Raw genomic sequence first — 16,506 nt, 5'->3', positions numbered from 1 at the left:
AAATATTTTCAAAAAAACTGAGTGGGAACATAAAATACCACTGTATGTAGCACAGCTTAATCTTAAAAGGCAAAATATATTTTCAGTACATCAATCCTCCATATTAGAGATTCTGCCACAACTCAAATGTGCAGAAGAAGAGAATTCACATTCTGAAATATGTTTCAGATAATGTTCCATTCTAAACTTTGTTACAGTAGAGTATAAAAATACTCAGGAAATCTTTTTGCTGGCACTGCTGAATCTGCAAATGTGTATTATTTATCCAAAGCAAAAGAAAATTAAGTTAAAGAAGACACAATCTAAATTTTGCCTCCAGACATTAACATCTGAAATAGTCCCATTAATAGCATAGCTTTCTTGTACAGATATGTCTGTGCTCTTGGAATTACCTAGAGATGTATTTGACAAAAAGTAGTGGGCCTTTACAGAATCAGTGTCAGAAGGACACTGAAACTACGTCTACATTGCAACACTATTTCGGGATATCAGAGGTATCCCAAAATAGCTATCCCGTGTCTTCACAGCAAGCCCATTATTTAGAAATATAATGGGCTCACTATTCTGATGTTCCTGTAAACCTCATTCCACGAGGAATGAGGAATATTTTGGAATAGTGGGTTATTTCGAAATTTGGTGCTGTGTAGACAGCTCCAAAGTACAAAATAAGCTATTTTGAAATAAGATAGAAATAAAATTTGCAATTTGAGTAGCTCAAATAGTGTATCTTATTTTGAGCTATGCTGCAGTGTAGATGCGCCCTAAAGAGTTACTAAGAGAAATAGTACCGGAGTTAGTCACTGCAGTGTGAATGCAGAGTAAGAGTAGAATTTGTATAGGAGTATGGAAATGTTCCTTACTATAGAAATTTGATATCTTTCTCACACTGACACGGTAAAGGATCATTTGCGTCTCTATGATACATCTATTAAAAAACTTCTTCCATGCCACCCATGGAAGTTTTGCCATGTTTCACAGTGGACATTTTGCTAGTTATTCCTTTCTTAGGGTGTTGGGAAGAATTTTTTCCCCTCATCAGATTGGTCAAGTCAACTTTTCTCAACTTTCTAACAGTGGGTTGGGGGCTTAATTTGAGAGGACATGAAAGGGGGTCAAGCTATGATTATGTAACTCACCAGGGGCAGATGTCCAGATATTAAGTATAAATGTGGTTTTAACTGAAAGATGGAATAGAGACTAAGAAGTAAGTCTGGAGAAGGGGGGGCAGGAGGAATTGTGTTAGAACAAAGTTTAAATTCCAAGAGGTAACACAGTCTCTCACAGGGAGATAAAGATTAAGCAAATCTTTCAGAAACCTCTTGACAATTCTGTGAGAGAATAAAGATTTATCATTTTCTGATATATGAAAAACTACTATTGCAACTAGATAGATGTATCTTGAGTGATAATAGATAAAGCCTTATTCTTTAGAAACAGCAAATACTCATATAGATAGAATAAAAATTAACCCAAGATGTTATCACATACCCATAGTGAAAATCTTTTCCATTTTAAATAACTTTTTCACATTTATTATCTTCTAGATTTACCTAAAATATACTGTACATCTGCATTATTTTGCCCATATTGTCATATGCAACTAAAGTGGATCTAGATGGGTACACTTTTTACTGCCGCTGTCACAAGCAGTCTGATATTGGTAAGCATGCGTAGTTTCCTTTGGAAAAAGGAAAAAGTCAGTTTATTACTGTTTTGGTTAACTTGGGACAATAAATACCACCCCATCTTGAACTTCACAAGCATCTGCTTTTTATCTTGAACAATAATGGGGGCACCTACATTAAGCCTTTTAGCAAATTGGAGTATGCCCAAAATAGACTTAAGAACAGTGTTCTTAATCAGTTGGAGGTGCACCGCAGAGAACAACAGAAAACCTAAAGGGGCTGGTAACCTTTATTTTTCTTTTGCTCAATAACTTTCCCCCCAACTCTTTTCTTTTCTTTTTTTTCTCAACAAAAAATCCTTGTTTGGTGTTTCCTGGTCTTGAAAAGTTTAAGAAACACTGCCTAAGGGGAAAAAATTGCCCAGGACCACAGTCTCCTTTCAGGACTATTTGTGCAACTAAGAGTCTCTGCTCACTCTTTGAGAGATGCTCCACATGGAGAATTATTGTATAAATCAGTGGTCTAAATACTGTGAATTATAATCTCTCTCAATGATGTATTGCCTCTTTCCAAAGTTGTGACAACTGAGTTCTTCCCTGTCCATTTACATAGTACATTACCATCCAATTGTCTCTGGGCATTTGAACTAGGATACCTGCACTTGAGGTAGGAATGATCTGAATGTCAAATAAATTGTTGTTAGCTTTAGAACTCTGACATTAAAAACAGAAGAATGGTTTTACTAGGTCAGACCAACAGTCCATCTAGCCCAGTGTCCTGTGTGCCCACAGCAGCCAATACCAGATGCCCCAGAAAATCCTCATTTAATCCCTCCCGTTACCCACCTCCACAGAAACAGAGGCTAGCGACATCATTCCTATCCATCCTGGCTAATAGCCATTGATGGACCTAACCTCCATGAATCTATCTAGCTCTTTTTTGAACCCTGCTAAAGTCCTAGCCTTCACCACATCCTCTGACAAGGAATTCTAGAGGTTGACTGTTTGCTGTGTTGACATTAAGGTAGCACTCTCACTGATTCCATTTAAAATGTAGGACTATGTAGCACTTTAAAGACTAACAAGATGGTTTATTAGATGATGAGCTTTCGTGGGCCAGGAAGCTCATCATCTAATAAACCATCTTGTTAGTCTTTAAAGTGCTACATAGTCCTGCATTTTGCTTCAGCTGCACCAGACTAACACGGCTACATTTCTATTATGATTCCATTTAACAAATTTTTAAAATGTGTCCTCTAGCCTGTTTAGAGATTTATTTTGTAATTAACATGAAAGGAGAGGGAGGATTAATACATGTTCCTGGTCCGTCTGCCATAACAGAGTTTTCAGGATTTTCTTTAGAATGGTAGGTTAATATTGTCTACAGAATGTCTGAAGCTTCTTGTCAGACAGTGTGTAAAGGTTTGCATTCTTAGTCTTGCATAAGGTATGACATTGGTATTTGATGTCATAAGTCTCAGTAGGGAATAAACTGATTTTCTGAGATGGACTTTAAAGCAGAGAAAAATTATAGACCTAAATTTCAGAAATGTGTTCTCCAGGAAATAAGTCCTCATTTTGCTACAGTTTAATGCTCCTCTAAAAACATATTTTGTGATGGAGTCAAAAGGTATTTTTGTATATCAGAAAGCCCAACTGTGAACCAACTGACCCTTTTCAGATCATCTTCAGAAGATACTTTTAAGAGTCAATTGGATAAATAAGGAAAAACAAAACTTCCTTGTCTTCTCAGAAAAGTTGCCATTACAGATTGGCATTTTGCAAGGATTTGAGGAGGATATCCACAAATTTGCAGGATTCTAGATACAAAATATATTTTCGTCCACATCTGTTTCTGCAAAAATAAGCTACTGATATGCACATCTACACCTGTGGATGCAGATACCCTCACATTGAAAGTGTATATTCACAGATTTGTAGGACTTGACTGACCACATAGGATAGTTGTCTGAGGGCTCTGTACTTCATGTAGGAGGCTGCCATATATTGGCTTGGCAAGCTCTGCATCCAATTAGAAGAAGACCACATAGATACTGATACATCCTTCCAAAATCTTACAAAACCAGCATTAGTTTCATTTGCTATACTATGCATCCTCCTCATGTCAAACCAGCTTAAAACTTTGTTAGTCAAGTTTATTTACATAACTGACTGACATACCTCAATCTCAACCCACATATTATTCCAAATTCTGGACATCTGTTCCGGTTATTATGATAAGCACGGAGGGGGAGGTGTTATGGCACAGAACAGTTTAGAAAAATTTTATACTTATTTAATATAAATCAAGTTATACCAGTGTGCTTACACTTATATACATTGCACACATTATGGAATGGATTAATCTCCAAAGTGAAAATAAAATATTTTATTTCTACCTGGATTTAAATAATCACAGAAGCATTTTATTTTGACTTTTTGACACCATAAAATGTACAATAAATAATAACAAATCTACTTTTCAGATGTATTCTGAGGACCCGTTCCTCCTTCTACACAGAGCTCAATGCACAATGAGAGCCTGAGACATTTGGATGCCTTCAATATTACTGAACAGGGAATTGAGAAAATTTCCTAGCGTGGCAAATAAACCTTATATGATGTTTGCTTATATTTATAAACTGATAAGCATTTCCACAGTAACTGTTACCTTTGTAGTTGACCTTGAAGCCAATTGAGCCCACGCTTTCATCTGTTTGAAGGTGCAACCACATCTGATTGCTCATGCTCACAATTAAATCTGGAACAAAACTGCCTGTTAACCTAGAAGCAAAACAAACAAAAAAATTAATGCAAAAGTCTTCTAGATTTAAAAATAAATTAGTCATAAATAAAATATCCAGGTAAAGTAGCCTTGATTACAGTCCTCTGATAACCACAATATTCAGGTACAGAAACATGATTATGAGAAAATTAATAATTGTAAACTGGTTTTGGTTTCCAAGTGTAAATTATAAAAACAGATTAATCTCCTGTTATCTGTGCTACTGACACTTTGACTTAAGAAAGAAAAAAGACAGAAAGAATCCATTATTTTTTGAAGCAAGAACCCTTTTTTAAATCACAGAATTTTATTGCTTTGTAATTTTCTTGTTCTCATCATAACCTCACAGTGATAGTGATGATATAGGAAAAGAAAAAAAAAGTGATGATATAGGGGGGGAAAAAACCCTGAAACATAAAAACAAGATTAAGTCCTGATTGCAGAAACTTTAGTTGTGTTAGTGAGAAATTACTCATGTAAGTGCTTCTCTATTTAAGTAAGAGTTAGAAAACTGGGTCCCAATTAACAATCCTACAAGAGCAGAAATCAGAAATTGATAAATATATTAGCATCCCTCATAAAAAAGAGTTCATGACAGGGATTGATTTAACATTATTATCCAGCCTAAGAACATAACATAAGAACATAAGAACGGCTGTACTGGGTCAGACCAAAGGTCCATAGCCCAGTATCCTGTCTACCGACAGTAGCCAGCACCAGGTGCCCCAGAGAGGGTGGACCGAAGACATGATCAAGCGATTTGTCTCCTGCTATCCCTCTCCAGCCTCTGACAAACAGAGGCCAAGGACACCATTTTATCCCCTGGCTAATAGCCTTTTATCCCCTGGCTAATAGCCTAACCTCCATGAATTTATCCAGCTTCTCTTTAAACTCTATTATAGTCCTAGCCTTCACAGCCTCCTCTGGCAAGGAGTTCCACAGGTTGACTACACGCTGTGTGAAGAAGAACTTCCTTTTATTAGTTTTAAACCTGCTACCCATTAATTTCATTTGGTGTCCTCTAGTTCTTCTATTATGGGAACTAATAAATAACTTTTCTTTATCAGCCCTCTCCACACCACTCATGATTTTATAGACCTCTATCATATCCCCCCTCAGTCTCCTCTTTTCTAAACTGAAAAGTCCCAGTCTCTTTAACCTCTCCTCATATGGGACCCGTTCCAAACCCCTAATCATTTTAGTTGTCCTTTTCTGAACCCTTTCCAAGGCCAAAATATCTTTTTTGAGGTGAGGAGACCACATCTGTACACAGTATTCAAGATGTGGGTGTACCGCAGTTTTATACAGGGGCAGTAAGATATTCTGGGTCTTATTTTTTTTCCCTTTCCTAATAATTCCTAGCATCCTATTTGCCTTTTTGACCACCGCTGCACTCTGTGTGGAAGTTTTCAGAGAACTGTCCACGATAACTCCAAGATCTCTTTCCTGATTTGTCGTAGCCATATTAGCCCCCATCATACTGTACGTATAGTTGGGGATATTTCTCCCAATGTGCATTACTTTACACTTATCCACATTAAATTTCATTTGCCATTTTGTTGCCCAATCACTCAGTTTGGTAAGATCTTCTTGGAGTCCCTCACAGTCTGCTTCTGTCTTGACTATCCTAAACAGTTTGTTATCATCTGCAAACTTTACTACCTCACTGCTTACCCCTTTCTCCAGATCATTTATGAATAAGTTGAAAAGGATTGGTCCCAGGACTGACCCTTGGGGTACACCACTAGTTACCCCTCTCCAATCTGAAAATTTACCATTTATTCCTACCCTTTGTTTCCTGTCTTTTAACCAGTTCTCAATACAAGAAAGGACCTTCCCTCTTATCCCATGGCCATGTAATTTACACAAGAGCCTTTGGTGAGGGACCTTGTCAAAGGCTTTCTGAAAATCCAAGTATACTATATCTACTGGATCCCCCTTGTCCCCATGTTTGTTAACCCCTTCAAAGAACTCTAACAGATTAGTAAGACAGGATTTCCCTTTACAGAAACCATGTTGACTTTTGTCCAACAAATTATGTTCTTCTACATGCTTCACAATTTTATTCTTTACTATTGTTTCAACTAATTTGCCCGGTACTGAAGTTAGACTTACCGGTCTGTAATTGCCAGGATCGCCTCTAGAGCCCTTTTTAAATATTGGTGTCACGTTGGCTACCTTCCAGTCATTAGGTACGGAAGCCGATTTAAAGGATAGGTTACAAACCACGGATAATAGCTCAGCAATTTCCCATTTAAGTTCTTTTAGAACCCTTGGATGAATGCCATCGGTCCCAGAGATTTGTTAACATTAAGTTTTTCTATTTGTTCCAAAACCTCCTCTAATGACACTTCAATCCGGGACAGTTCCTCAGATTCATCACCCACAAAGGACAGTTCAGATTCAGGAATCTCCCCAATGTCCTCAGCCGTGAAGACTGAAGCAAAGAAATCATTTAGTTTCTCCGCAATGGCTTTATCATCCTTGATTGCTCCTTTTATAGCTCAATCATCTAGGGGACCCACAGGCTTTTTAGCAGGCTTCCTGCTTCTAATGTACTTAAAAAACATTTTGTTATTTCTTTTTGAGTTTTTGGCTAGCTGTTCCTCAAAATCTTTTTTTGCTTTTCTTATTACATGTTTACACTTGATTTGACAGTGTTTATGTTCCTTTCTATTTATCTCACTAGGATTGGACTTCCACTTCTTAAAAGATACCTTTTTGTCCCTCACTGCTTCTTTTACATGATGGTTAAGCCACGGTGACTCTTTTTTAGGTCTCTTGCTATGTTTTTTAATTTGGGGTATACATTTAAGTTGGGCCTCTATTATGGTGTCTTTAAAAAGATTCCATGCAACTTTCAGGGATTTGGCTCTAGTCACTGTGCCTTTTAATTTCTGTTTAACTAACCTCCTCATTTTTGCATAATTCCCCTTTTTGAAATTAAATGCCAGGGTCCTGGACTGCTGAGGTGTTCTTCCCACCACAGGAATGTTGAATGTTATTATATTATGGTCACTATTCCCAAGCGGTCCTGTAACGGTTATATCCTAGACCTGATCCTGCACTCCACTCAGGACTAAATCGAGAATTGCCTCTCCCCTTGTGGGTTCCTGCAGTAGGTGCTCCAAGAAGCAGTCTTTTAAGCCACTATGAAATTTTATCTCCGCTTCTCTTCCTGAGGTGACATGTATCCAGTCAATATGGGGGTAATTAAAATCCCCCATTATTATTGAGTTCTTTATTTTGGTAGCCTCTCTAATCTCCTTCAGCATTTCTATGTCAGTATCGCTGTCCTGGTTAGGTGGTCGGTAATATATCCCTACTGCTAATTTCTTATTATTGGAGCATGGAATTTCTATCCATAGCGATTCTATGGAACATGTTGATTCATTTAATATTTTTATTTCATTTGATTCTACATTATCTTTCACATACAGTGCCACTCTGCCACCCACCCGGCCTGCTTTATCCTTTCTATATATTTTATATCCCAGTATGATTGTGTCCCACTGATTTTCCTCATTCCACCAGGTTTCAGTGATGCCTATTATGTATATCTCCTCATTTAATACGAGGTACTCTAGTTCACCCATCCTATTAGTCAGACTCCTAGCATTTGTGTACAAGCACTTTAAAAATTTGCCACTGGTTATTTGTCTGCCCTTCCCTGATGCATTGGATTCCTTTGTATGCGGTTGTTTGTCAGCTCTGGCCCATGGTTTGCCCTCTCCCCTCCTCTCTTTCCGAATACTGCTTAGAGAATCGCTATCAATGGATTCTCCTCTAAGAGAAGTCTCTCTCCAATTTACGTGCATCTCCGCACCAATCGGCTTTCCCCCATCTCTTAGTTTAAAAACTGCTCTACGGCCTTATTAATGTTTAGTGCCAGCAGTCTGGTTCCACCCCGGTTTAGGTGCAGCCCATCCTTCCTGTATAGGCTCCCCCTCTCCCAAAAGTGTCCCCAGTTCCTAATAAATCTAAACCCCTCTTCCCTACACCATCGTCTCATCCACGCATTGAGACTCTGAAGCTCTGCCTGCCTATCTGGCCCTGCGCGTGGAACTGGAAGCCTTCCATCTAATAGTCTCAAAGAGCTTTACCAATATTAATAAACACAACATTATTTATTATCCCCATTTTACAGACAGGATATCTGCAGAGTATTGTGCAAGGTCTGATCTGTTAAGTGACCTCTGAAATTGCATACCAGATTGGGCCCGAAAGGCAAGACCGAGGGAGGGGGGAGAATACCTCATCTGATAATCCAACATGGATTTAGATGTGAGTAAGTGTCCCAGGCATCAGGATAGGCAGCTGCCCAATGGCAAAGGCTTAGAGGTATAGGGGACTACAGTGGCAGAAACTTGGGTGCCTAGGACTTTAGCTCCCTACAAGATTAAACAGCAGTTTAGCAGGTATTTTGAAGATCTACTTCTTGGATTTAGGAACTAAAGTGGCAGTTAGGTGTCTAAATCCATTTGTGGAGCTAGCCCTAATAAAAACTATATTTGGCAGACAAAAAGACACCATTTAATTTTATAATGAGTCTTTTTTTTAACAGATGTGTACTGAACAGCTCTTTTTTTCCAAGTTGGCAGTGGTCTGTCTATGATAACAGATTGGTTGAAACTTACTTATCTCAGTTTCCTGTATTGAAAATGAAGCCAAGATCATTAGAAAGAGAACAGGCAATGTCTAAGAATTGTTTATCTCCTAAAAAGGGCATTTTGGAAATTATTTTCCAATTCCAGTCAATTGTTGAAGCTGTGCTGGAGCTTCAAAATGGATTATTTAAAATTCATACAGTAGCTAATTTTAGAATTCTTCCCTGAACATCTTAGCCTGCTTCTGTTCAAATCTTCTCTTTTTTTTCTGAGAAATTCACATTAGTTTCCCACATCTGTCTCCACAGATGGAACTACTATAAAATCTATTGCCAGCAGTGAACAAATAACTATGTGGCAGATATTAAATAATTAAAGTATTAAATGCTACAAAAATAATATATCTTGCTATCATTGGGAATTTCATAAATGAGAAGTCAAAAAGAGGAGGTCTCTCCATTACAGCAAGCATTGCATGCCTCCTCTAGATTTTGGCAATTTTTCTCTGGTAACTGGCTGATTCTAGATTTGGGCAATAGCCTTTTGAGAATTTCCAGACATACATTTCATTTTGGTCTCAATGGAAAAAAAAGTTATAATATAAAGTCATGGGAATTAGTATAATTTCTGTTTTATGAATTCAATTGTTTCTACATTTTTTAAATCACCATTTTGTGCAAAACACTCTGTCACTTTCACAGGGGGAGGGAGGGAACCCTAAGTATCCACAGGATTTATCCTAGTTCTCTAAAATTAAAATGCTGACAGTTCATTTTGTTCACACCTAGCACTTTCCTGAATGGCACTTTGCAAATTAGGAGCTAGGTCCTCACCTGGTGTAATTATAGCCCCCATTGACTTTAATTAAGCTATAAGAATTTATTCAGGTTGATGATCTGGACCCCAGGTGCTTAGGGTAATAACTGTCTAGCAGTGCCTGATATAATTAGTGGGTTCAGACATTGATAATCTTTCTAATTAGCCTTGGTGAAGTGTCAGGTAAACACATCTAACAAGGATTTGATCACAAATTTTGCAGGTAGGGCTATGCAGTCTCATAGTATTATATGAAAATCTACTGGAAGAAAAACAAAGTACATGAGAGGGAGAATGACGCAGGGTCCAGTCCTTTAATTCCAATCACTGTTTTGTTATTTATCTATGGTGAAAAATATTCAAAAGGAGAGACCGAGGCAGCTCCATATTACAATAATCCCTAGCTCTGACAGTGTGCCCTTGTAGACAAGAAGGCTAACAGTATTTTGGATTTTGGGGTGCATTAGTAAGAGCATTGCCAGAAGATCTAGGGAAGTGATTATTCCCCTTTATTTGGCACTGGTGAGGCCAGATCCAATTCGGATCCAATTCGGAACCCTCCATTACAGGAAGGATGTGGATGCATTGCAGAAAGTCCAGCGAAAGGCAAAAAAATGTTTAAGGGGCTGGAGCACATGACTTATAAGAAGAGGCTGAGGGTTTGGGCTCATTTAGTGTACAGAAGAGAAGAGTGACAGGGAATATGATAGCAGCTTTCGACTACCTGAAGGGGGGTTCAAAGAGGATGGAGAGAGGCTATTCTCAATGATGACAGCACACAGAGCAATGGTCTCAAGTTGCGGGGAGAGGGGGGTCTCGGGTAGTGTGATGGTATGCATCAACCCCGCACTAAAGTTGCCTTAGTCAGCTGGCTGAGAGAGCCCCACCCCCTCAGCCCTCTGGGCATGCGCTAACTGGAGAGTGCCTATAAAAGCCAGGACCAGCTCAGTCAGAGTTTTTTAAGTCCCAGCTTTTCAAAGCCCTGGATGGAATGATTAAGTTCATCCTGCTTTGGGCACCGGGTTGGACTCGATGACCTTTTGCGATCTCATCCAACCATATTATTTTATGATTCAATTCTCCTGAGAGTTGGAGACACTTAGTCATACTCACACCCTAGAAAAGAAGATGCAATAGAACCTTGGTTCCTCACATCCCAGGTGAGTGTGATAACCAATGGTTAAAAGTTATGTGGTGAGTATCATCACCTTTTTGTCCTGGATTTTGAATAAGTCTCTAAGCATGCCTGTAGGATGCAGCCCTCCACATGACTTAGGTGTCCAAAAGCTTGTCTTTCCCTGATTCCTGAATCATTTTGTTGCTAACGTGGGAGATATGCATCTAAGTGCCTAAAGGGAGGTTGCAGTACACATGCCCAGAGGGAGAAACTGGGCTTGGGATATTTTACCCTGAAAAACAGGTGACAAGTTTGCATGCCTAAACAGTAAAATAAGAGTTTACTGGATTGCAGTGGGTTCAAAATAGGGCCATAGTCACCTAAGTTTTTTTGTGGGTTCCACCCCATCCTCCAAGTTGTCCAGTAGCCTAACCTTTCTATGTGGCCCAGATAAGAAAAGATGTACAATTTTCTAACATTCACTAATTACCTACTACCTTGACTTACGCAGTTAATTCTTCCTAGGAGGTTTTATACATAGTGGCTTCCACAAGCCTTATTACAAAGCCTTTGATACTCAGGTGCTTGAGGAACAGAAAGAATGTCTATTTCTCAGATTTGACCAGATACAACAAACTAACGTATATCAAAATTCAAGTATGATTTAAAAAGAAAAACAGATCTTTCAAAATAATTTTCTGGTTATCAATAGCCTCTGAACTAAAATATATTTGTGGCAAATGTATTTGCTTAGGTCTGTACTCACCACAACTTTCCTGTTATACATTATGTTAATCCTTACTCAATAGAATGTCATGGCAATTTGAGTAATGCATTGATAAGAGGAAATGATATTCATTTTCTTGACAACTTCAATATTGTAATTTCATCATTCTTGAAAATATGCCTCACTATCAAATACATTCTTGTAAAATATTAACACCTTTAATGAAACCAAACCAGTGCAGAACAGTTCACTACATTTGTCAAAATGTAAAATATTGCTACACTGTATCTAAATGTGGTACTGTAATTTAAGTGCCAAAGATAATAATACCAACACTTTATTTAAGTGATATTAGAACTTGCAGAATTAGTGCCTTATAAATTTTCTCCCCTCTGAAGAGGCAATGTGGTGCAGGGAAGTAGGAGCACATGAGTCTCTAACAGTGACTGCTATGTGCTTTTAGAATGCCATTTCACATCTGTGTCTCACTTTCCCTGTATATAAAATGGTGATAATAATCTTAGGTGAGAATAATGATATATATACAGTCCTTTGCAGACATATATGTCTTTAAACAAATGTGAATGGATCTGAAATATTGAGAGCTAATCTACACACATTTTTGGTTCTGGTTTAAGTCTACAGGGAAAGTTACTGTGCATCAAGCCAGGCTATGAATCTACTGTGCACCATCTTCCCACACAGTAATAGCCCAGATATTAACAAAAAGAAATGATTACAAAAAAAAGCTACAAAGTAGAGTTAGGGTTGATCAACTGATGAAAAGGCTAATAATGCTAATGGAGAATCATGATGAAAGTCTACAGATGTATGAAGGGTGTAAATGAGAAGGAGATAGAGCAAGGTTCAAGGCTATATAATTGGGAATAATTAGATTAATTTAAGTAAGTGTGAATATCTAAAAGACCCTCCTGACAGTCTCAGAGGCATAGCCACATTTGTGTGTAACTTTAAAAACAATGAGTAGTCCTGTGACACCTTAGAGACTAACAAAAAATATATAGTATCATGAGCTTCCATGGGTAAAACCCACTTATCAGATGAGTTGAAGACCCTCCTGGCAGTTTGTACTAGTAAGCCTTTGCTATAGACTTATGATCTAGTAAGCCTTTGCTATAGACTTCTAATAATGTGATAGGAGCTTTCTTGCTCAGTACATTTAAAACACTTTAAAATAAATAACCAGAAAATTTACTGTAGGGAACAATCTTGACTTAACCTATCTTTTCCATTTAATAACCAATTATTTATTTTGTTTAAATAACTATGTCTACCTTTCTCTATGATCAAACTTGTATGTTTGAAGTAGGAATAAGAGATCCTCCAGAATAGGGCTTTATTCCGGAGGATCGGGCCAGTCTAGACGCTTTTTTTCTGGCTTTTCCCCAAGCCGGAAAAAAAGCGGCGGACATGTTTATTTAAATCCCCCGCGGATTTCCCTACTCCCACTTCCAAAATTAGCATGCCCCTTCCGAAAAATTGGCCAGTGTAGACATAGCCGAAATGTTTTGATTTTTGACCATGTTTTTCCACAACAAATTTGTAAAATCAACATAAATTGATACAATATTTTCATGTCGCAAATTTGCGTTATTCACTTGTGATCTACTCATATGCTCTTGTCTAAGCCCCAAAATATTCTCTTTATTTTTACAGAAAAATGAAGTAGATAGGAAATACTAAATTAAATGCATAAAAAGAGACCTCATGAAAACAAATCACACGTACTTTTACCTATTTATGCTCCTGATTATTATAACTGAAAAATATTAGAGAAAAAAATTAACATAAGTTGACAAAAGATAGCTAATGCCTAGTTATACTGTTTTGCCCTTTTTAAAATATATGGAAATTTAGTTCAGAATAACTGTTTTGTATTTGATGTGTTTTTAAAGATTGTTAATTAAATATAATTTTACATACTTGGCTTCTTAGAATTGACTATTGTAAGAGAGCCGAACCCCATCAGCTGGTTAAGTAACTGATAAATCCAAACACAAGACCTAACAAATTGATGGTTATAAATTAGATTTAGGCAAACCAAATATAGACACTCAGTAAATTACAGACATTAGGTATCTGGGACTGCCTAAATCATAATTTTACATGGTTTTGATAATAGTAATGTTTAACAGGATCAGAAACCACACAATCTAGTAAGTGTTTAGGGTGTACCTGTCAGAATCAGTGAACTGTAAAGGTTGGTATGGTTCATTTCTTGTCAAAGTGGGTTTTCAAAAGATATTATCAAAGGCAAATTTATTAAGCCATACATTTTCCTCTCCATATTCTTAATCTGAGAACACAGACCTTGCAGATGAACATATTAACCCTAGGAGAACTGGATTTATAAACTTACTTTTAGCAAAAAAGAATAAGTCTGCCTAAAAAACTGGAGCTGTTTTAACTCAAATCTTATTTTGAAACTGTGATGGTAAATATGAATGAACATACCTTATCCTATATGTTAATCTTGAACAATTTGAAGAAATTCATACAATTGTTTTTCTCTTGGCTTTATTCATCTCTCAGATTACTCAAGAAAAGAATTTGACCCAATCTATGCATCATTCAATAACACCAAAACCCCCTGTATTAGAGTAATTCTGCAAATTATGTATGAAATCAAGAGACTTGAAATACAAGAGACTTACACTTGCAGCACAGTTTTGGGATCACCCACTTCTCCTCCATCACCAATTGTCAGTGTGTCATAGCCAATCTCCAGATCAAATTCTTCAAAATTTATCTGAATAACCTAATGGAAAAAAATTAATATACTCTTAAAAAGTAAAGACAATCATTAGGACATGCAAAAATACAGATAACTTTCAAACAACAAGAATAAAACAAACCTCCAAATATGTAACAGTTACATATATTAATAACATTTTATTTAATACTACCCTGTTGTGATTAACTCACAAAACTGGTTAATGCAATATTCAGTTAAAATATTTTTACATGGCACCAATTTGCTGACATGCTAGAAGTACCTACATTTCAATTATGTGGTTATTGTACATTTTATATAGTACTGTACAACTGTATTACATTTCCAGTGCAGTACCCTCACAGGGCATCATAATTACTTACTGTGGGTGAAATTCAAAATTTACACAACTCATTTCTACAATCAAGTTTAGCAGTTACAAAGAAGCCTTTGAAGTTCTTACTCAGCCTATAGGCTCAAGCTGTTACCTATTTTTATGACCTTGAATAAAACATGACCACCAATGTTGAAAATTTTGTTATGCCTGTGTACTCTAAACTGCAATATGACAGATATTTAACTACGTAGCTCACTAATGTTATTAAACCATCATCCAACATGGTCTATCAAGCTTTCACATGGAACCCGCAAAAAAATCAACCAACAAAAAAAAACAACCGCAAAGAGGAAGACTTCGGACAATATGGAGAAGATCTACTGAGATTGAAGGACAACAACTGTGAGATTGAAGGACAACAACTGGGGTACTCCTGGAGTCATCTAGAAGTTTTGTCTTAAGACAGAGTGACTTGTAGATGACCTATGTTCCACTCAGAGTACAAGGGTTTAAGAAGAAGTAGATTATGGAGAACAACTGTCAGTTCCATACTTAATTATAAGATGAGTTTTGTACTTAAAGCAGGAATTCAACCACTTTTTTATGCATGAAAAATGCATCATAATTTTCCCATCAACTGCTTTAACTACATTTTAAAAAAATGGAAACAACACAGGTACCTCAAATTTCCTATAAAATTAAAACTAATGGATCTCTTAGGCAAAGGTTAGAGTTGAAGTTTTTTTGGAGGGATTGCGTAGATATGGAGAAAGAGGTCTGAAGATTTCTTCTTCAGCTGCAGCTGTGAGATAAGGTTCTGCTCCAAATAATTCCACAAAAAACCTGCCTTCTTTCAAAATGGTTGTCATCTTACCATTATTCTTAACAAAATTAAAGCCAGAGGTCCCTTTTGTTAGATGACCATTATGAGAAGTGCATTTCTCTCTCACTGTTCTGAATGTGACTTTCTCCTCTTTCCAAGAATATGTGGGCCACCATATCCCTGAGGGTACATCTAAACTATGCTTTATTTTCAAAAGAGGGTCTTTTGAAAGTGAAAGTCATGTGGATGCAGGTTTTTTTGGAAAAAAACCCTTTTTTAAAAAACCACGTAAACCTCATTTTTTAAACAAGAGCGGTTTTTCGAAAAAGAAGGGATTTTTTCATAAAAAAAACGTCCAGACTACTTTCGCTTTTGAAAGACCCACTTTCGAAAGTCAGATCGGAAGATATGCAAATTCCCACAGAATTTGAATATCCTCTTTCGAAAATAAAGCATAGTCTGACAGCCTGAGACAGTTTGACTTCCTTTTAAGGGCATGTGGAGGTGGTGACCATTTTGAATAGGACAATTCCCCATATATTTCCTGAATGAGAAAATTTCATGCCCCAAGCTCTTATGACAGAAACTTTAAATGAAAAACAATGGAAAAATTACCTTTGACCCCAAATATTTCTTTTCAGAAGGTACCAAATTTATTCCAGGGAGAGGGTTATCGGGAACAGAAAACAATGATGTGTGTATGAACATGCATCCATGGGTTAATGCAGTAAATGCAGAAAAGAAGAGAGAATGGATGGGGGAGGGGGAGTAATGCAGTTGCTAAGGGATAGAAGAGGAAAACTGGTATTAGCTGCAGGGAACTATAACAGACAATCAGAACCTAGAAATTGAGAGGGGAATTTAGGGAGGTGCAAGGGGCAGGTGAAATTAGCAGGACAACAGCTTTACACCATGAGGCAAACAAAGTAGCTTTAA

The 16,506-nt window shown here is 37.2% G+C and overlaps 1 protein-coding gene across 2 annotated transcripts in view; it reads right to left on the bottom strand.

Annotated features, from left to right (window-relative positions):
* CSMD3 (CUB and Sushi multiple domains 3) overlaps nucleotides 1–16,506 on the bottom strand; it is a 1,180,750-nt gene that overhangs the window by 578,345 nt on the left and 585,899 nt on the right. For both annotated transcript variants that reach the window (XM_075920204.2, XM_075920205.2), the window contains 2 exons: nucleotides 14,352–14,455; nucleotides 4,296–4,408 (listed from right to left, as the gene is read on the bottom strand). In XM_075920204.2, coding sequence (XP_075776319.2) covers nucleotides 4,296–4,408; nucleotides 14,352–14,455 — 217 coding nt within the window. The remainder of the gene's footprint in view (nucleotides 1–4,295; nucleotides 4,409–14,351; nucleotides 14,456–16,506) is intronic.

Source organism: Pelodiscus sinensis, chromosome 2 (assembly GCF_052426305.1).
Source record: "Pelodiscus sinensis isolate ZL-2025 chromosome 2, ASM5242630v1, whole genome shotgun sequence".
NCBI classification, from domain to species: domain Eukaryota; kingdom Metazoa; phylum Chordata; order Testudines; family Trionychidae; genus Pelodiscus; species Pelodiscus sinensis.
Note: the sequence above shows the minus strand (reverse complement) of the source record. Positions and strands in the feature narration are given on the sequence as shown.